Here is a 23,676-nt window from a genome sequence, read left to right on the forward strand (position 1 = left end):
ATGGCACCTTCAAAAGGGTGTGTGGCGCTGCCATCCATGATGGAACAGATATGACACTGATCTACATTGGAAAGGGAAAGAAGTTGAAGAAGCACACACTTAAACAACTTTCTGAAAATAACACTATATCAACTAGGGCCAAGTACATTTGCTTTTCATGTGTTTAAAAAGTGAGCAACAATGCTGTAGCACAACCGCTTCAAAAGTTAATGACTTTTTACATTCGGCTACAGATGGGAGTAGTACATCTACCTTTTCTAATGACTATCAGTTTTGTTTAGATACAGGTGAATCTCAATGGGTTCATTGAGTCTGATGTTTCAAAACAGTATTGCACTAAGGATAAATGCGCCCGGGTTTTCCGTCCATCACTTTTTAGTTACATCCCAAAAAACATGTAAAATATAAATTTCATGAATGTATTTGAAAAATTGTGTGGCCATATTTGATAAGATTAACATAAAACTTGTTGATAAATATCATAAAACTACCAAGTTCTACCCTGTTTGTACAAAAATTTGTAACAAATACATGCGGAATCTGGCCAAAAAAAGGTATACCTTTTATAGTGCCCATGAGTTCCTGTTTCCATCACTCTACCAAAAAAAACTTGGGCTACTTACCTTTATTTCAATATTATCAATAAAGGTTATTTCTTGGATATAAAACTTAAAAAAGGCACAAACCTATACACTTTTCGGTCAGACAATCATTATTTGTTATGAATGGTGATGTAACCGTTCGTGTCCAATATGTTACATCTTGAAGTCCGATCTCAAACTGTTTTTACATAACTTGTGTAGCGTCTACAAATGTTTTGATAGGAACAACGATGAGGTCGAAACGCCGTGATGACGAATCAATGCCGTTTATTTCAACGAGAATATTTTAAGATTTCGTATACAAATCATGTTTGCTAAGTGGTGTCCAATCTGTAACATCATTGACTTTTAACTAGGGCTGTAACGATACATTCGAATATTCGAATTACTCGAATACGGCTGTGGACGAATCGTATTCGTTATTCGCCACCTCCCGAACCATATTATCAAATATTTGACAAATACAAACAACGTGGTTTCGAGTTTGAAAGTTTAATCATCTCATCTTACCTTACAAATGAAGGTTCATACAATAAACCCCTATATTTAAATGTTATTCTCCTTATTCCGGCGTTTTTCATCATGTTTATCCCACCCACTATGTTACACAGTGAGATTATCAACAAAAATGGCGGGCACTGGTTGAATATTTGAGTTGTGGTTAGTATATATGGGGTAATGAAAACTATTTCTTGTTCAATACTCTTTCTATTGTCACACTGTTTTTATTCAATATATCAAATGAGCATATGTCAGATAGGTGACATTGAAATATCATCTACATCACCTATCTGGCATATGCTCATTAAAAAAATGTGAATGGGTACTGTCACTAATGTGTCGACTGTTGACTCTTAATTGTTCTACTCAAGGATTGTATTGGTACTAGTCATGTTTTCAAAACTGTGTTCAAAGTTAAAGCAGTTCTAGACAGTGTTTTGTGATTTCAAAGTGTTATATTTCATATTTTCAGTATGCAATGATACTCAATCAAAATTTTGAAAAATACTCATAGTTTCATACTATATAATGTCATGTCAAGTTGTCAGTATTACTTTTGTTCATTGAAATTCATATTCGCGAATAAATATTCGTATTCGCCACCCTGTATTCGTGATACGTATCGTATTCGTCACCTAGTGTATTCGTTACAGCCCTACTTTTAACCAATATAAATTGTCTGTCTTTGCAAAATGCCTTAACATATTTTTTTTCAATTTATTAAATCGTAGGACTGTCCACAAACTCAGCACTGAACTAAAATTTTGTGGTTAACACACCAGCTTAAAATTCACAAAATGTTGGACATCAAGCTATTTATGATGTAACCAAAAAGTGCTGGACGGAAAAACCGGGCTCCTATGCAGCTTAGCAAAACTGCTTGGATATGACCTTGGTAAATGGTTGAATGAACTTCCTAAAGCACTTGTTGGACTCATGCGATAAATATGTGGATATGAAGAAAAATTCTTCATTGAAAAACAATTAAGAGTAGCAAAATGATTAGAATTGATATATGGATGCCGAAATTTTTAATTGGTTCTACCATTGTATTTTCAAGTTTAGTCACCAGCCATTTATATATATCCATGGATGGTTATAGCACCTCGCAAAGGATGCCACATTCTCTCACAAAAACTGGCTTTTCAAGAAACCAGCTCATATGCACAGTCGTGTTGATCCACATGATCCGTTGTATTTTCAATTCTCTTAATCTCAAGTTACCACTTAAAAACAAGTTTATTATTTTGAAACGAAACGCCGTGATGACGGCCGGTCGTCACTCGAATTATATTACTTCAGAAGTAAGCATTTGAATCTTATTTAAAATTTGCACTTATAATATGAATTATATAAATTAATAGTAATAAGATTTTTGAAAACGAACAACGCCATTGGTTATATTTTACATGTGTATGTAATTACGTTTTGCATAGATTCCCAATGTGTCGGGCTTGACAATGCAAATTGATTCGTACTTCAAAATGTTTGGTAAGAATAGCCATAATATACATACATGCATTTCAGGTAGAAGATAAAACTCGGTTATCAGAGTGCCCAATTTGTTGAAAGTCTCTGTTATCCGAAGTGCCCTATATCGGAAATCAAAGTATCCGCAACTTCATGAATACCACCTATTAAAACATGCTCTATCTTCATTTATATTTCATTGAATACTATCAAAATTTCAGTATTTGAAGAACGGTGATTACTCTACATGCTGGAATATCAAACAATTTCTTGCATTATTTCTAAGTAGTTTTATTTTGTTGAAATGTTTACTGTTCATCCAGTTTATGCTGTTTTCCGACCGAATTTTCTATTGTTAGGGGAAAAATCTACCATTCTTCCGTGATGTTTTTCTTTGCAATAGAAAAGGATACACCATTTATAAACTCGACCATGCGCCTTGTCTGAAACACTAATCTTTATGATATAACTTTTTAAAAAAACTGATGAACTTACCTCTCGCGCGTGGCTTTTGTTGTTATCTGGTATCGAAGTGCCATCTGTTATCAAAGTATCCGCATACCCAGCGTGATGCAGCGAGCTGTGTTTTAAGAGTGAAATTCCAATCATACTGACACTTTCAGCGTAACTAGAAATGACTTTATTCGTAAGCGCCATGTTCAGGGGGTGGATCGTACGCAAGTAACTGGCGTGGCGTAAGTGAGAAAAATAGTAACTGTTGTTCAAAATGGCGGATAACGAATGATTTTTGAATGTTTTCGTCGGGATTTTTGAAAGGTTTATACTTAATCGGCATTATGCTTACGCGCAGGATGATCTACTGATATCCAGTTAACCTTGGTATAAATCTTGTTGATTCATTACCAATATCAAAAAAGTTCTTGAAGACTTAATACGCAAGGGCAGCATTGTTTACGATTGACACGGTTCATTGTATGTGCATTTTTAGACTGTATATAAGGTTTTCTCAGCAGTTTTCATGGAACGGTGGACTCAAGAACCATCATAGTTTACCTTGCATGCGAACCAGGATGCTTCTAACAGGCAATCGCAATATATGCATCAAGATTCGAAAATTAACCCCCATTTTCATAACTGTTGAGCACAGTAACCCCACTTGCAGTAACTGGAATTTATGCAAAAGTAACAAAGATATGGTCCAGACACATAATTGTGGACAGACGGTGTAAAACTATATGCATCCCTTCGCGAGAATTATAAAAAAGTATTTAAATTTTATTGTGGTTTTTGTATTTCTCTTTATGCTACAAACATAAATGTTTCAGAAACCATGAGTTTGACGTAAGGACTCCGCACAAAAGAAACTAGGGAACTATCAGCAACCTCGGCGGAGTTTCGAAAGGCGCTCAGTTCATTCGGGAACACTACAACGTTAATGAAGCAAAACAACTACATTCTTTAAGACTTGGCATTACATCAACTGATTTAAACGAACTCAAGATAGAAAACGAACATGGCCCTTTTTTTAATACATGATTAAAAGTGACTTTGACATTTAAATGGGATTCATATTGACGATGTTGTTTTTTTAATTATAAATTAATGATACAATGTAAGCAAATGATAAGTTATGCAACATAGATCATTTCATGTTAGCAGTATTCGAACATGAAATTATGAAATTTTATGATTTTAACCCTTTATCCTTTTCTGAATTGTTAATATTCTTTATAACCGTACAAAATTTATAAATCATTGTCTTGTAGTGATATATGTATTTTAGGGTACTGTCAAATGTCATGTAATAAATATTAATGTTAAATATTTTTTGTTAGTTGACTAAATGCCCAGGGTTTAAACACGAGTGCAAAGAAGTGATATCATAACAGTACAACTATACGTATTGCATACAAATGGCAACATTGTTCAATATCGTTTTGCGCGGATCAGATTGGGTATTTTACTGGTTAAAAAATCATGAACATCCCGGATGTGGACCTGCAGCATACCAATTTATATTTTTTCTTAAATTGGAAAATGCGTATCATGCTAAGACGAGTTAGGACATGTATTTGTTATACATTACAATATCAGTGTCATGACAATATGACCTGATAAAAAGCAAAAGTATTGGTATTCGCTTATATAGAAAGTATATTTTATTCCTTATATTGTTATATCTATGAATACACTTTAGATGTCCAAGATGTCAGAATATTGATCAGTACGATATTTAAAGTAACTAATACTTGTTTGGCGCAGTAAAAGTTGTTTAACCCGTTTTGCGGCTTTGTGTTTTACATGAATGCATGACTATGTATAATATACAACACATTAGCTGTTCCATAATCATGCATTTAAACATTTTTCCACAGACGTGACAAGACACGTTCGGAGCATCGTGTTTATTCATATGCTGTTTCAACAGCTTTCCTGTCTTAAAGGGGCCTTTTCACAGATTTTGGCATTTTTTAACTTATTCATTAAATGCTTTATATCGATAAATGTAAACATTGGATCGTAAAAGCTCCAGTAAAAAATCAAGAATAAAATTAAAAAAAGGAAAAGTACATTGCCCGGACCAGGTTTCGAACCAGTGACCCCTGGAGTCCTGCCAGAGTCCTGAAGTAAAAACGCTTTAGCCTACTGAGCTATTCCGCCAAGTACACATGCATGACGTATTTTATACCTTATATAAGCAATCTTCGTAGTTTCACAAAATTTAACTACAAAAACAGAACTCTCCAAATTATTCAATCGTTTCGCGTTGCAACGCTTTATAATTTTTAGGTTTTAAAATCGTCAAAAGATGCATATAATGGCTGTATTAGACCATGGTAAATGTTCAGTATTACTATTTCCTAACAAATATCATAACTAAAACGAAAATTTGCGAATCTGAAACAACTTTTTTCAATTTTGTCAATTTACCAAAGCGTGAAAAGATCCCTTTAAACGTTTTGGTACATGTTGCACATGTAACCTTTCTTTCTTCATGGTCCAGAAGGCTGCTTGTTCATTCCAAGAATCAATGGGTTTTGTACGACTTCGAACATATTTCACAGGTGTATACTTTTTCATCAGAATGTGTACTTAAATGTTGTTGAAGAGCGTATCTTTACTGACATGGCTTCGCACACAGTTTACACGAATACTTCGTGCATTGCCTAGATGAAGGTGATAATCATGATAATCAATCTTGTTTAAACAACACGTCGTAGTGAACATCTTCCTACACTGACTACAAACTTTTTGACTATCGATGTGGGAACGGGTGTGACGCTGCAGTGAATTTTTACAATTTAATGGTTTCCACACCTTGGAAAATTGCACACGCAGGTGGATCCACTAAGAAGCTGCATGTGACGCTTTAAAGAGTATGCGAACGATGAAGCAACACCGCACTCTTCGCATGTATTAAAGGTCGTCTCCGTTTGGCTATGACATCTGAAATAATTCGCCTAATATGATTAAAGGCTCACCGATTTCGAAAATGACTTTGAAGAGTGCGTTGATTACCGATTAAATGACTCCAGCTATATTTATCCATGAACAATATGTGTATCTTATCTGTGTGAAGTATTGAAGGTTATAAAAATTTTGCACGATATGGATTCATATCGTATAATTGTAAGGTTTAAACCCTTTCACGGCGGCATTGAGGGGACATTGGCTTTATTTTGAAATATTTCCAAATCGTCAAAAGTGGTTTTCTTGCACAATTCTCACACATTTACGAGATACTTGTTCTCATTTCTTACTTATGATAATTTTATGCATCAGCAATAATTTAACAAGAAAAGTAATATATACGTTGAAATCAGTTTGCTATAGGAAAACAACGTTAACCGTTTAAACATATGCGGTATAGTTTTTGTCTAATTATTTGGACTAGAGTGAATACGGAGTTGTCTATAAATGTGTATAAATGCGAAGGCATTTTCAAATTTAAACATGCACACGTAAAATCAATATGTGCGCAAGTAAAAGCAATATGAGCGCACGAGAAAGCAATACGTGCGCATGTGATAAATAGATCAATGAAAAGGTAAAACGTGCGCATGCAGAACGTTAAAAATGCGCACATAAACATCAATACGTGCGCACATACATGTAATTCGTGCGCAAACGAAAGCAATACGTCCGCGCGTGTATTCTAAAAAATGTTGTCCTTTTTTCTATGCCCCCGTACACTGTTCTATGACTCCACAAATTATAGTTACACATCCCCTATAAGAAAAAGAGATCTAAACATGTGTATTTTTATTTTATTTTCCTTTTTTATCTGTGTACTCTGAGTTTTACATAAATACCAGTTACTGAAAGTGGGGTTACTGTGCTCAACAGTTATGGATATGGGGGTTATTTTTCGAATTTTGATGCATATATTGCGATTGCCTGTTGGAAGCATCCTGGCGTTCATGTAAGGTAAACTATGATGGCTCTTAAGTCCACCTTTGTATGAAAACTGCTGAGAAAACCTTATATATGGCATAAAAATGCACATACATTAAAGCGTGTAAATCGTAAACAAAGAGACACTTGCGTATAAAGTCTTCAATAACTTTTTTAATATTGATAATGCATCAACAGGATTTATACCGAGGTTAAATGGATATCAGTAGATCATCCTGCGCGTAAGTATAATGTCAAATAAGTATCGTAAATGTACAAACCTTTCAAAAATTCCGAGGAAAACATTAAAAAATCATCCGTTGACCGCCATTTTGAACAACAGTTACTATTTTTCTCACTTAAGTCACGCCAGTTACTTGCGTACGATCCACCCCCTGATGTTGCTGTAGTTGAAGATCACAGTCATGGAAATACTGACAATATTGATGCTATCATCAATAAAAATCAGACTCTTACAAGGAGAAGGTGTGCTTTGAATGTGGAGCCCAAAATGAATGTGTAAGCAGAAAATGCACCAACTGTGGCGGTCAGCTGGTTGTTTCTAGAATGTAATTGGCAGATTTATTCCCGTGTAAAGAAATTAATATTCAATGTACATGTACATTACTGCGCAAGGTGTGAATAAAGTTTATATGGCCTTGAAAAGTTAACTGAACACATGTGTTCTGTTCAACATAATATTGCACCTCAGTATCAGTTTCGGTTGCTAGTACTTATCCCAGGTCTTCTGCATATTGAAATGCATTCTCTTACACTGCGGTTCATTACATTCATGTATGTTGAGGCACGAACGACAACTCTGCTAGGAAAATGATTGAAATGAACGCATGCAAAACTTACTTTGAAATTACATGGGATATTGTAATGAAAGATTTCTATACAAAACTTGGGTAAATTGCACCAAAAGCATTAGGCTATGCAAAGCGATGTGCTGATCAACACAAAAGTTGAAAGGTACTGGAGATTTTCTTCCTTGCTGTAGCATATGAACTACTCGTTCCCTATGTAAGAAATGTCGGGAAGATAAATTTGATCCTACAGTGGAGGGTTACTTGGCCTGGGCTTGGGATATTTTGTGACCCACATTAGATGTTCCTGCAACAGATGGTATTTTCATTTCTGGACAGCTTAATGCTGTTTAGGGTTGGTTGTAATCATCCTTTCTATCAAAGACTTGTGACACTAAATCAGTACATTGAGACAATGATGTCAGATTATTTGAAAACCATTATTAGGTATTCACTAACGCTTAGTAAAACTTGCAATGTTGTTCATTACTAAGGTGGAGATGCATGTCTCGAACAAGTCAACAAAGAGGCAAAACACGGAATCAGCAAAGGTGTACCTTCAAATGATGAATGACTGAGGGTGTTCAGCAACCTCGGTGGATTAATGCAGGTCTATTTTAATTTATTTCCTTTTAATGTACCATACAATCACCCATTACATCATTTATGATTTTAGTCATGACTATAAGGTACATGTTTATCATTTCAAAAAGCTCAAGCACGAGAAATAATTATAATACACGTTTTCAAGCAGTACATGGTTTAACACATGCAGTGTTTGGAATACTATGATTTACTTTTGGCACAACTCAGGGATGATATTGATAAATCCAAAAGTAGCTCAAATAAACATGTACAATATATCTTTATTTAAAAAATATATATTAATCTTATTAATAATTTACAATATATCTTTATCTTAAATATATATTAATATCATTACTAATTGACAATATATCCTTACTCAAAATATATTTATTACCCTCATTAATAATTTACAATACATCTTTATTTAAAATATATATTAATTTCATTATATTTAAAACTTTCATTTGAATTAATAAATACGAATATAAGTTAGATAAAATGTGTAATGTAATGTGATTGTAGAAACATTTCGAAAATTTTATATTGTCGCAGTGGTTTCAAAAAGGAAAATCTACAGGTCAAAATGCATACACGTGTGTAATGTAGGGGAATGATTGAACTTGAATGCCTGGACTGAGCACTTACTGGTGTGCTGGACAGAAAAACTTAAAATTTTCAAGGCTTTTCCGTGTTGCAATTTTCTGTCCAGCACACACAGCAAATGCCAAGAACTGACATTCGTCAAAATCACACCAAGCCGGCAGTGCTGTAAGGCATGCCTTTTTTTAAACAAAATGTCCTATTTGCAGTTAAAAATTAGCGAACATATTGCACATTTGTTTTGGGCTCTGTTGTTAAGCGGAGGAAGAAGTTTTGCATTGATTGATTTTCCTGGATTATTGTTTATTTTAGTTTTTTTCTGCTGTTTCTTTGGGCTGTGGGATGCAGGTGGCGATGTTGGTAACCTGGGGGAGCCAGCCCACATTCTTCAAACCGGATCTTTACTGATCGAGTAGTAAGTGGAGGATAGCTAAAAGTTTTCAGCTTCCCACTCTCAGCAACAATGGTCACTGCAACACTTGCCCCACACATCTTATGTAGGGTTTTAGCCTGAAATACAACAGTTTACAAAGTACATAGTGGGATTTCCAACCATATTATGAAAAAATAAATTGATTGAATGTGCTGCGACATTTTGTGGCCGGAAAACCAAAAACACATGCCAACTATTTTAAATTCAGTTTAGTTTTATTTTTCGCAGCTGCAGAGAAAAACTCTTCACATGGCATTATGCACTTCCAATGTAGAATCTGGCAGCTACAGGGAAGAACGAAAAGTAGACTTCAATGAAATTCTGCCAGTCAGAAAACTGCTGCGCAAGGAGGAATATGTTCTGCATCCAATGAATCAAAAGGTACACAGAATCTTAGATGGGGACATACAATTAACAGTGAGCTAAACAATTTCACTGTAGAGAGTAAATTCCTCAAAGAAAAGTACTATGAGACATTCTTATGCAAAAATGAGGAATTCATACGAATGAACTTTTAATAACCGAAGACGAAAAGCGTGAACAATTTTACATCGAGAACCAAACAATAGCCGAAATTGAAAAACAGATCTTGGACAACATTGACTTCAAAGAAATAAGGAGAGAAAGATAATGTAAGATCTGTTTCATAAAATTGTTAAGGTAAATCGAAAGGGAAGTATATTCAGTTTTTTCCATATGATAAATGATAATCAACAGTAAACATGTATCTTATTTCTGAAGCTATGTACCTGCGTTCTAAAGGTTTTTAGCCTCTTTGAGAACGACTTCTGTCTGGCCCGGTTGTCCTCAATCCACTCAGCAGGAATGGGCCCTCAGTGGTGGGAACTCTGAAATACACAAATAAAAAAGACTCAAGCCAAGCAAGAAAGTGCACTCCGACGTTCTCAAAGTGTTGCTTTAGATTTTTTATGTCTTTCATATGTTCCACATATGAGCTTTTTATAAGTAAGAGTTCAAGTTAAAGTGTCCATTTTCATTGACCATTATTATTGACCATTAAATAATTAAAGAATATTTTCCAAGTTGTTATTGAGTATATATTTTTATTGTATTTACAAACAATTTTGATCCTGATCAGAACCCTATGATCATGAGTCCACTTTTTGCAGTGAAGAGAGAAGACCCCAGTCAGACTGCTCTTATACAGTCAGCTCCTCAAAGATCTTTCTGATAAGGATCTACTCTGTTTTCAGTTGCTCAAAAAGTGTTTTCATTAAAAAATATAATAATGATTCAATATTACCTGTGAGTTGCTGTTTGGTATTTCCACGTTTTCATTGTATACCATAATTTCACTACCACTGGTCTATACAGTGACCTCTTGGCACTAGAAAGTGAAAACATTGGTGATCATCATCAAGTGTGTGAAGTTCAGGCAATTCACACCTTTACTAGTGTCATTTAACATTGTGATACGAAACAATGACATACTGTAATAATCTGTTTTAGTAGCAATTAAAAACTACCAAAGCAAAAATATATGTATTTAATGTAAATATGTAATTGAGAGAACACATAAATAAGACCCCTATCAAGGGATCTGGAAAAAAGAATAACATAAAAAAATTACCGCTGTTGCTTCGTTGGACACACCACACGCATAGTGATGATCAGACCTGGATATTTCCTCTATGTTACTCATCTTTATCTGACATAAATGATGTGTCCATTGGTATAATAAATATTGGATATCTATATAGATCTATCATAATAGATCATAAGTATAAGTATAAGAATATCATAAAGGTCATCTTTTATTATTTAGGTAACACAGAGTTTAAAGAAAAATCACTCTGGTGTTTTATTATAATTCCACATCAATTAGATCTTTTGTATAGCATTTTGTGCCATTTGATACTTAGATGTGTCTCTAACCTAGTGTTTCCGCAGATGGTCTGCAAACGAACCTGTCTTTCTCCAGAATACAGAGCAAGGATTTCGGAAGATACATGGTCAGGGTTTACAATTAGTTTGGTAATACAACACAGATGTATGAGCTCAGAGCTCATGGTAAGTTTTAATTATTCTTTGCTTTATTATATTTAATTCATGTTTTATAAACCTATATGTCTAGGCCCATATTGCCATTTTTTAGCAGTAAATGCTTGTTAAAGTTCCACCCTGACAAGTGTAAAATATTGCAAATATCAACAAAAAAACAGAAATAAGAGCATACACTATGCCAAAATATGAAGGAGGCCTCGTTTCTCTAGAAAGAGTTGAAAATGAAAAAGATGTTGGTGTAACAATAAACACAAAACTGAAATTTGATGAACACATTCAAAACAAAATAAATAAAGCCAACAAAATGATGGGATTAATAAGACGATCATTTAAATTTCTAGATATTAGAAGGTTCAGATTATTATTCAAGTCCATTGTTAGACAACATCTGGAATATGCGAGCAGCGTATGGAGTCCGTATGGTAGGGCAACCAAGATGGTACCAAAACTTAATGATATGTCATACGAGGAAAGACTTAAATTTATTGAACAATCCACTTTGAATTTTCGCAGACTACGGGGAGATATGATAGAAACATACAAGATCTTGAATAATATCTATGCCAAAAGAACAATAGCTGGAATTTTTACTCTAAACACAAACACAAATAGAGGTAACCCCTTGAAACTTTTAAAACGCAGATGTGCACGTAACATTCGCAAGAACTTTTTCTCAAACCGTATTGTAAACATGTGAAATAATCTACCAAGTGCTGTCGTCACAGCCAAGAACACTGATACATTCAAAAGACGCCTGGATAAACATTGGATCAACCATCCGATGCTGTACGACTATAAATGTGACTATGATACAATAATAACCGGAAGCAAAACACTGAGAATACTAAATAGTGAGGACGAAGAAGAGGCCACTACAGAGGTTCCAAAGGCCTGCGGTGGTAAAACCACCTAACGTAACCTAAGGTAATTAACATTTAGATGAAGAATGTATATGTGTACTTATTAATCCAGTTTAAAAGTTCGCATTATATAAAATACAAGTAATGACATGCTGTGTCATGACTTGTCTGAATAAATAAAAACGATGACGCATACCATAATGAATTTTGTCACACTTCCCATGAAACACTAACATCAGTTCTTACTCCTATACAAGTGCTTGTGTATTTGACATCTATATATATGATTATTTTGTTAAATAACATGAAGAAAATGTTGTCCAATTATAGAAACAACTTTTAGAAGGCTTATTGAAGCCAAATAAATTAGAAAAGACCAAATATTTTTATTTTAATAAATAAAAATGGTTAAAATTATTAATACACAATTTGTAATTGTGCAATGCATAATTGTTTTTGACTGAAACTTATTGACGTTTTTAAGAACCTGCCTGAACTAGTAGGCAAATATCAACTTCAAAGAAACACTGGTGTTATATTTTTAGTTATATGCTGATTGCCTGTACAGGAGGAAAATGAGACCAGACAGATTATGGACTCACATTCATCCCAGAAAAAAGCTAGGAACTTGAAGTCACTGAGTGTTCTTGTTTACAGTCATGTGTTCGATGCCACAATAACATAAAATATTATAGCTGGCTCTGGACTCAACCTTATGCATCTTAAAATGATCTTTGAAAGTGATGGTCTCAAGAACATTTTCATAATAAATAACTTTGACGGTCAGCCCAGGGTCACCAATTCCAAGCGTCTTTTGAAGACAAAAAACGACCATGGCAATCATGTATTTGTTTGTGATTGTTCTAGTTCAAAATATATATATTGTCCAGTTGGACATGTTATTACTGGGGACCTTAATTTCATTCAAAATAATAACCTTGAAAAATTACTACGCAGAGGCCCTAAGTATAGACTGCATATTCCTGTTGAGTTTGATGACTGCATTAAGAAAATCGTAACATCCTTACAGGATTTTTGCACTAAATGGTGCAAAAAAGAAAATGCTGAAATTACTGCACTCAATGAATGGAAAGCAAAAGTATTTAGTATGGCAACGAATAAAATACATTTTTATGATACAAATCTTTTGGCCTTACCACATTCACCTAAATTTAATAAACTAAATCTCTGTAAATTGCTTGAAGACTTAAAATCTAAATTCGTCATAGTTCCTGCAGATAATGCTGCTTATAATGTTATAATAATATGACGAGTGTTTTATGTTCAAACTATTACACAAGAACTTTCACAAACTACATCTTATTGTGATTACAATAAGCAACCTAATAAAATTATTGCCGACCATATTGCCGAATGCACTAAATTAAATGTAACAGTCATAATATATTACTGACATGAAATTGCCATCACTTTACTGGATACCTAAATTACATAAAACGCCCTATAGTAGTCGTTTTATCGCTAATTCAGTGTCAGTGCCAAGCAATTATCAGTGTATCTTACATCTGCATTGAGTGCTATTAGATATCATATAGATAAATATTGTAATAAAGTTTATGAAAATAGTAATATTAACCTATTTTGGTCAATAAAAAATATAAGGTGTCACAAGTAAGCACTTATGATTTTTCTACACTATATACAACGCTTCCTCACACTTTAATAAAATCCAAACTTGTTTCTTTGGTTGAAATAACATTTGCTAGAGAGAAGTGTACATATCTGGCTTTAAACACTAAAACAGCTTTTTTTACTAATCAGATATTAAATAATTACATCATTGAGACTTGTCTTGACTTTTGTGCAGCACTTACTTTTCTTCTGGATAACTTGTTTGTTGAATTTAATGGTAAAATATTTAAACAAATTATCGGCGTTCCTATGGGTACTAATTGTGCGCCACTTATAGCTGATCTTTTTTATATTGTTATGAAAGCGAATTTATGTTAGAAATATCTAAAACTAAACAACTATATTTGATTCAATGTTTTAACCATACTAGAAGGTACATTGATGACATACTTAATTTAGATAATCCATTCTTTGAACAATATATTCACACAATCTACCCAAACGAACTAGTCTTAAATAGATCGTGTCAATCCAATACAGAGGCTGCGTATTTAGACTTACATCTTACTATTAATAATAGTATGATTAAAACTAGTTTATACGACAAACGGGACGACTTTAAGTTTGAAATTGTGAATTTTCCGTTCTTAGATGGTAACATCCCTAAAGGTCCTTCCTATGGTATTTTCATTTCGCAGTTGGTACGTAATGCCAGAGCATGTTCATGTATTAAAGATTTCAATGATCGTAATCTTATATTAACGAAGACATTACTAAAACAAGGTTTTTTGTATCATAACCTAAGAAGCAAATTCGCTAAATTTCACTCAAAGTATTGTGATTTAATTTCAAAATATAATGTTTCTTTAAAATGGCATTTAACTAATGGAATTTCCCATCCATCATTTTATGATGATGTTTTGAAGCGTGTTCGAGACTAAAATATGTTAAAGAAAATGTTTATATTAAACTTTTCAATTTAATTAACTCGTTTTTATGAAAAGGATATGATGCTAACGTACTTAAAAACACGTGCTTGTTGGTTTTCGATTCACTTTATCTTTCTTCTCTTAAAATTTGGAATCATTAAATTGATATTGTGGGCATTTTTCACTGTTGAACAAAATTGTGTCTTTGTGTCGTATGAACAAATCTGCATGAAAACTACATTTAGACTCACATCGTACATCAAATAATTTCTGTCGTCAGTTGTCAAAACACCTATATACTGTTTGATTCCCATAATGTCGCTTTAATGTAACTACCATTTTTATACGTTTGATTCTAAATATTTAATCACCTAAGCTTGTTTTATTAGTAATTCAATTTTACAGTACTGCCCCTTTAATATTTTTATTTTTATATTACTGTACTGCCCCTGGATTTTGTTCACGTCATCGTGTCTTCGCTTGTCATTTACGTCATAAAATACTCTTTCTCTGTTCCTGGCTACATTTACTTTTGTGACGTCATAAAACTTTCACAGTTGTATTCTACATGCATAGGTCTTTGGGCTTATAGCGTTAAATTTTCATTTTATTTTCTCTCTGACGGTCGTTTCTTGTTTGATTTATTGTTTAGCAGTCACATAAACATCCAAGCAATGAAATATGGAACTTTTACACCCATTATTACTTTTTCTTCCAGTATGTGCGCGATGATGATCTGAAATATTAACTTCATGACGCTATATTCTTAAATCTTTTTCTATAAAGAAGGAATGTTGATACTTGTTAGTAGTTTCATTTCATCGCGCCTCAAAAAGTTGTAACTTTGTTGCTCTGGTATCTTTCCTACTATTGAGTAATTAAATGGTAATTCAAATGAATGCGTTTTAATTCCCTTTTATTATTATTTAATTTGAGTTACAATGCGCTGAGGTTAAATTTTATTTACACGTAAATGTATCATGAATATTGCTGGGCCAAGTGTGAGGTTGAGCGCTCTATAACCGGTTTAAACCCCCAATGCTTTGCATTGACCGTTCCAAGGCGGTGACCCCAGCTTTATACATTTATGTGTTTTTATGTTGTTTTGTATTGTGCTGTTTTGTGCTGTTTTGTACTGTTTTGGCAATTGGTCACTTGGACCAACTAATTGTGTATAATGAGAATTCAATACTGCTCCAGCAGCTGGAGTTTCACTTCTTTATATATTGTATGTCATAATAAGTTTAATGTTATCACTACTCATTGATAAATCTTTTTTCCTTTAAACTTGTATGATTGAATGATTAAATGTGCCCATTTTTTTCTCTATGTTTCATTCAAGCATACCCTGTAGATGATTTCTATGTTCAAAAATTGTAATTTCGTTTTGCCATTTTTTTACAGTTTATAAAAAAAGACTTGTGACTAAAGATTGCATTTTTTCTGCTTTTCCGAAGGATGATGGCATCACTTATTTGTTTATATTTTCTTTATTCCTTTTCTCACATGTTTTAAACTATCATATTTGTATGTATAATGCATTTATCTATGAATACATACTAAAAAGTGTTGTTTGTTCAATATTTGGATTAATGAGAGCGAAACTTGAAAATATATGGTTAAGAAAAAATGGAGAAAAAAATGTTGGGGGTTTAAAACTTAAAATGTCAACAACAAAATATTGTACGGTGAATTGTATTTTAAATTCAATTATCAATGCAGAATATAACAGAACTAAGAAATATGCGAAGAAAGCAGAGAAAATTCATCATGTCCCATTAGAGTGCTAATACCTTAACATTGATCAATGTACTGTCATAAAATATGGCATTGAAGTCTTAATGTGACATTTGTTATTTGAGCAGTGTACATTCAATGTAAAATCAATAGGGTATACTGCGTAATAAACTTCAAGGATCTGGTAAACATTTGTGTGTGATTCATTAATTCTTTAAGGTTGTACAGACAATTGGAAGATATATATTTTAAGGTAAGCACATGTTTTTATCAATTAAATACTTATATTGTATAATGCATTGAATAAATAAACATGGTTAACTCAGTTTATAAAAGTGTAATTATTGTTGCCTGCAGTGCCAACATTTCCTGAAAATTTGAATTACTCGGAAAATATAAACTTGTGTGTGTGTGTGTGTGTGTGTGTGCGTGTGTCTGTGTGTGTGTGTGTGTGTGTGTGTGTGTGTGTGTGTGTGTGTGTGTGTGTGTGTGTGTGTGTGTGTGTGTGTGTGTGTGTGTGTGTGTGTGTGTGTGTGTGTGTGTGTGTGTGTGTGTGTGTGTGTGTGTGTGTGTGTGTGTGTGTGTGTGTGTGTGTGTGTGTGTGTGTGTGTGTGTGTGTGTGTGTGTGTGTGTGTGTGTGTGTGTGTGTGTGTGTGTGTGTGTGTGTGTGTGTGTGTGTGTGTGTGTGTGTGTGTGTGTGTGTGTGTGTGTGTGTGTGTGTGTGTGTGTGTGTGTGTGTGTGTGTGTGTGTGTGTGTGTGTGTGTGTGTTTGTGCGTGCGTGTGTGTGTGCGTGTGTGCGTGCGTGCGTGTGTGCTTGCGTGCGAGCGTGTGAGAGAGAGAGAGAGAGAGTGTGAGAGAGTAAAAGAGAGAGAGGCGGAGGGAGATTAAGAATATTTGTCTTTATTTTGTAATATTTATTTACAGATATTTCAATTTGCATGCATATCAACTAAAAACTATGTGTTTTTTATATAAAAAATAAATGTGTCTTGATCCGAATCTGTTTACTTCCAGGGATTATGAGGGATATGTACGTTATGAGATGTTAGCCTCACAGACCGAAAGTTATATGGATACCAATCCACTGGATTTGTTGTTGTATGCCTCATCGGAGGGAGATTTACAACAAGTTACGGAAATCCTAGAGACGGGAATTGATGTGAATAGTGTCAATGAGATAGGTCAGACGGCATTACTGGCTGCCTCCATAGCAAATAAAACAGACACATGCGCACTACTACTTCAAAAAGGCGCCAAACTAGATCACAGTGACATAGGTGGTTATACGGCTCTGCACCTTACAACAGATGCCGATTTAACGAAATTGCTTTTATTCAACATAAATGATGACAAAAAGAAGGAATTTGTTAATGCAAGGACAAATGATAATATAACGCCTTTGCACGAAGCTGCTATTCGTGGCTCTCCCGGAAAGGTACTTGAACTTTTGTCGAACCACGCAGATGTTAATGCTGAAGATGAAAATAGATCGACTCCTCTTCATTATGCAGTTGCTCGTTCTGGAACCATAGATACGTCGTTTATGGAAGCTTTGATTGAATCTGGTGCAGACGTCAACAAACAAAATGTATCTGGGCAAACTCCTTTAGCAATTGCATGCAAGCAGCATCAATTTATGCGCAATGAAATCACTGTACTGCTTAAAGCCGGCGCAGATCCCCTTATTCAAGCTAATGACGGGAATACTGCCCTTCATGTTCTATTCTTCGGGACAAACCTTTTCGAGCCTACATTAACGGTCGAACTAGTAGAAGAATTAGTCGAATCGAACAAGAAATGCTTAGAAACGGTGAACTTATACGGCGAACTTCCACTTCATGTAGCCCTATCAAAACCGTTCAACGAGGAAATTGCATTGTTGCTTCTGAAGCACGACCCTGACATGTCAAATTCTAAAGACGATTTAGGAAGGACGCTTTTACATCTTGCCTGCGAAAAGGATTATCTACTCATTATAGACAAGTACATTGAAAGCCCAACACTAGTTAATGCAACTGATTTCTTAGGCAGGTCTATTTTGCATTATAGTTGCATGTACTCTCAAAGTGGTGAGTCTGTCAAACGTATTTTTGAAAGCCAAGCTTTTCAAATCTGTGGCCTAACTGACCTTTTCGGAATCACAGCCTACCAATATGCCGCATCAAGAAATTCTGAAGTTATGAATAAACTTAAGGTTCACTTCGAAGATCATATAAAAACAACAGCCTGTGCTAGATGTGTTGCAGGTAGATCTATCTGTATTATTTATGAGATGGGTCTATTGGGAGAAAAGTCAGAAAAGCTTTCATCGCTTTTGCCGCAAATGGTGGTAGGAGGAAACATCACCGTTCCGTCAAGTTTGCGTCCTTTGAAGAATGCTGAGGACTATGTGAGTCAGATGTGGAGAGCATGCGAGTCGCCAGTCAAGAATTCAGCAAGCTTCGAATTACAGAAAAGAAAGGTAGAAAATTTTATGATTACTTTAATCGGGGTAATGAAAGAATATGATGGCAGGTTTGAGGGAAATCTTCGCATGAGAGGCAGTGCGTATGAGGGTACAATAGCAGACGAAAGAGGAGATTTTGATTTCATGCTTGACATCGATAATCTGAGCTCAATCTGTAGTGCAAAAGAAGGAAATTCTGATCCACCAGGATTTGTCCGAGTTGCGTTAGACATGGGAAAGGACCCGGGCATCTATAAAGATTTCTTTGACAGCGATGGAATGCTTAGAAGCGAGAGGATCCTGTCTAAGTTTTCTTTAGCAGTCATGTATGCACTGCACCAGCCGTCGTTGTGGCGGACTTGTGGGTTTGACTTTTTCCCGAAGCTTTGTATTACCTGGAAAGATAGACCTGCTCTGAGCATTAAATGCAGGATGTTCCATCAGGACATGTTTTTCGCGACTTCAATCGATTTCCTGCCTGCAATTCACTGCGAAGAATGGTGGCCAGCGGGGTTTGACTGCAACGGTTTTCTAGATCAACGCATTCTGAAACTTGGTTGTCAACTGATCCTTAAGCCCCCAGATGTTCCTTATTATCAGCACGCAAAGTTCGGTAACCCGCGTCAATATTTGAAAATGTCATTCTCAGAAGCGGAAACCACGATCTTCCAAAGATCACATGCAAATATCAAACAGGCATTCATTATCGCGAAACTTTTTCTAGATCGAAACATAAAACTTCCATGGAGATTTATCGAGCCTGAAAGTGACGAGGGACATTTTCTGTACAATTCGCAAATAAATGTTCAAACGAAAAACCTTCTCACGTCGTTCATGTTGAAACAGAGCTTACTGAACGAGCTTAAAAAACGACAGTTCGCATCAGACAGGGAAGGCGCTGATTCAGTTCTCGTCTGGGTGCAAAGAATTTACGCTGGACTGCACACGTCTTTGAAAGAGGGGTGTCTTCCGTCCATCTTCCTTCCAAATTTAAACTACATGCACACATTTCAACCAGATAGCAGTATTGAGAACATGAGAAATCTTGTGCTGCAGATTATTTACCACAGCTTACTCGAAGAGGATATGCCACTTGACATTGATCGAAATGTATCTTGGCACCGGGGTGCTACTGAATTTTTACGAAGTATGCATTCCCGGTTTAGCTACCTTCACAAAATACTGCAAAGTCCAGAGGAATGGGAATGAATTCTCACATTCTCACAAAGTGCTGGAAGAAGTTAGGAACGAAAATAACAGTGAAGAATGTATAATGCATAGTGGATTGTGCTGCCGCTACCTTTGTCTTATAAATGCAAGTTAGAAAAGTGTTCTACAAAAGGATATTTGAAGTACTCTGTCACAGATTGATCTATTTGGCAATTCGTGACTGAACGCAATACTATCGTTTCTCCTTCTTTATTTAAAAGGAGTTGCGACAGTCTTCTGATCAGCCCATGTCAGGGTCTGTCTGTCTGTCTGTCTGTCAGACGCGGGAGCGAACGCCGGACCTCTTATGCCCAAGAAAAGACATAGAATGCATATATTCACGTTCAGAAATGTATTCTTTAGGTCTTTGGCCTAAAACATGCGCCCTCTTATGGCAAGCGGTTCGACGCATAATCCCAAGACACTAGGTTTCTCATGAGAACCTAGGATCTCAGAATGAGAACCTAGGTTCTCGCTTGAAGATTGCACATGGCTTCCAGAACCTTGGTTTTCAAATGAGAGCCTAGGTTTTCATGAGAACCTAGGTTCTCATGAGAAACTAGGTTTCTCATGAGAACCTTTGTTCTCATCTGAAAACCAAGGTTCTGGTAAGAATCTAGGTTCTCATGAAAAACCTAGTTTCTTGGGATTATGCGTCAAACTGCTTGCCATATCCGTGGTTTTCATTTAGGAACCATAGTTCTCATGAGAACCTAGGATTCCGGAATTACGTGTCTTTAATACTAAATCCGTGGTTTTCATTTGGGAACCATAGGTTCTCATGAGAACCGCGTCGGGCGGCGTAAACTCGTTTGGAATACGAGTCACATATTTTTCAGGGCGCAGGATCAATGGGGTCCACATATGATTACACACGGACTGGACAGAATGACGCCGTTTAGAACTTTATTTTTTCAGATATCTCAAGTTATTGAAATATGTTTGCAAAGTCTTTACTACTCTTTAGTGCATAAGTTTTTCTTGCAGTGTGGGCCGATATATTAAGATTGAATAATACATTATTACACATTATCAATAAAGATTAAACTGCCATTTATACCATAATGATTGCTTAATATATCACATACATACTTAAAATAGAAACTGTACCGTACAGTCGTTTGAGGCCCAAACAAGGGAACTGAATATCTGAAACTCATGAATGCTGTAACAATGAATTATGTAACGATTGATCTGAATTTGTTTTAATTTTTAGTCTTAAAATAATATTTACAATTAAAGATGTATTTCATAAACAGTTTATTTTTTTATTAACGTGTTCAGACCAATGTCGACCGATTACTTTACTAATTTCATTCCTCAAGAACACCCATGCACGGAAAACGTCGTACACATGAACAAGAAGCGGTCACCGACGGCTTTTCATGAGAACCTAGGTTCTCAGGAGAACCTAGGTTCTCAGGAGAAACTAGGTTTTTCATGAGAACCTAGGTTCTCAGGAGAAACTAGGTTTATGAAATCCCAAGAAACCAGGTTTTTCATGAGAACCTAGGTTCTCATGAGAAACTAAGTTTATGAAATCCCAAGAAACCAGGTTTTTCATGAAAACTTAGGTTCTCGTGAGAAACTAGGTTTTTCATGAGAACCTAGGTTCTCATTTGAAAACCTAAGTTTACGCTAGAGAACCTAGGTTCTCATGAGAAACTAGGTTTTTTCCGATAACCTAGGTTCTAATAGACACATAGAACATAGGTTTTCATGAGAAATTAGGTTTTCATGAGAACCTAGGTTCTCATTCTGAGAACTTAAGTTCTTGTTTGATATCCAAGAACATAGGTTCTCGACAGCTTTTTTCGCGTCGTTCTCTCGGATAACCTAAGTTTTCATGAGAACCCAAGATTTCATTTGGTTCTCATGAGAACCTAGGTATTCATTCTGAGAACCTAGGTTCTCATGAGAAACCTAGTTTATTGGGATTATGCGTCGAACCGCTTGCCATACCCTCCCATCTCCTTTTTACTCCCTATATGATTAATTACACTTAACCGTCACTTCCGGTTCCATGTGGTCATTTGCCAGAATTATATGTTCATGCTTTTGATAAAAGTGAGAAGAAAAGGAATAAATAAGGCATCACAGTTACATTTTTGATCTTGTGTGATGGTTTGATGTATTGAGCAATGATCTAAGCCTATGTCACCGTGAGTTTGCATGTTTAGCATTTCTTCTAGGTACAACGATTCATACGCGGATGGCCAGCTTAGATACCAACAAAACAGCATTTTCTAACAGTGCTGTTTAAAAAAAACAACTTACATGTAACATAACATCTTGATAATTTTGTATTTTTGACTTTTTGGTAAGTGCACATGCTTACCTAACAGGCCATATCGAGGTTGTAGTGCGAAACTATTCTATGAGCATATAGATAAAGAATAAAATAGAATAGATTCGCACTTCAATCTCAATTTATGGTTTTCATAATTTGAAATGCCGTAAGGAACTGAACATTAGCTCTGAAAATGGGGAATATTAATATGAAACAAAGAAGGAAAATAATTTGTGGGGTACACCCTATACTATTATTGGCAAGTTTTAGGACATCGCATCAGTTTCCTCGTGCTTGAGGAGGGAGTTTTAAAAAAGATATTGTTTATACTAAAAAATCAAATAATGACCGGTAAGCTATATTCTCAATGGACTGTTGCAGAATGTGACGGACAGATATAGTGGTTTAAACCCTGATGTATTTGACTGACTTTGACGATGTGCAATTTTTACGCAAAGCGGAAGTAGTCAACTGTAAACAAAAAAGGCTTTGGTTACAGTAACGTAAAACATGTATAAAGGGCTTTTGTTTAGTTAATTAATTGATAATAAAACCGAAATAAACATTAAAACTCTTTTTTAAAAGTGCAAATATATCATATTTAGTACCAAATAAATGTATATTTACAAATAAAATTTCCTCTTCATAAAAAATACGAAGTATATAGTTACGAATACGAATACGAATATACAAATACGAATACGAATATTTATTTTGCAGTCAAAGGCCACCAGCCCATAATACAGACAATGTAATTGCATTATTATATAAAATATACTGAGTAGTTAAATAATACAAAGTCATATGATGCAACACACACATGCACTTTTGTAGAACAAATACTGCTATACATTATAATTTCACAATTTTTAAATATCAAAATGCAAGTATAAACATATTTACAAGGTAAGCCACAGCGTATGATTCATTATTTATGCCAAACAATATAATTATGCAGTTTTTTTAACCAAAACATGGTTTACCTAATAATGAAATACCTATGACAAGTTAGCATGCACAATAGTAACATACGTATAAAGTAATCTAAGAATCATTATTCTTTATCAAATATGAATAAACAATTTAATACAAGCATGCAGTATTAAAATGAAAGCTAGAATGCATGATAATTACGTAATTATTACATATTAGCAGGTACATAAATATATATGTGTATATTTTATGGCAGTCTAAATGCATGGGATTTACATTTAAAAGGAAAAAGGA

At 34.8% G+C, this 23,676-nt stretch overlaps 1 protein-coding gene across 1 annotated transcript; it reads left to right on the forward strand.

Moving 5' to 3' along the window:
- Positions 1-16,631: 16,631 nt before the first annotated feature.
- Positions 16,632-21,366, forward strand: LOC127834795 (uncharacterized). The gene is made up of 2 exons (XM_052360837.1): positions 16,632-16,756; positions 17,519-21,366. The coding sequence occupies exon 2, from the start codon at positions 17,547-17,549 to the stop codon at positions 20,157-20,159; it is 2,613 nt and encodes an 870-aa protein (XP_052216797.1). The 5' UTR covers positions 16,632-16,756; positions 17,519-17,546; the 3' UTR covers positions 20,160-21,366.
- Positions 21,367-23,676: the final 2,310 nt, after the last annotated feature.

The sequence above is a fragment of the Dreissena polymorpha genome, chromosome 6 (genome assembly GCF_020536995.1).
Source record: "Dreissena polymorpha isolate Duluth1 chromosome 6, UMN_Dpol_1.0, whole genome shotgun sequence".
Lineage (NCBI taxonomy): Eukaryota > Metazoa > Mollusca > Bivalvia > Myida > Dreissenidae > Dreissena > Dreissena polymorpha.

Excerpts from the sequence above, each read along its gene's own strand:
- LOC127834795 (XM_052360837.1), top strand. The coding sequence starts at position 17,547 with ATGTTAGCCTCACAGACCGAAAGTTATATGGATACCAATCCACTGGAT.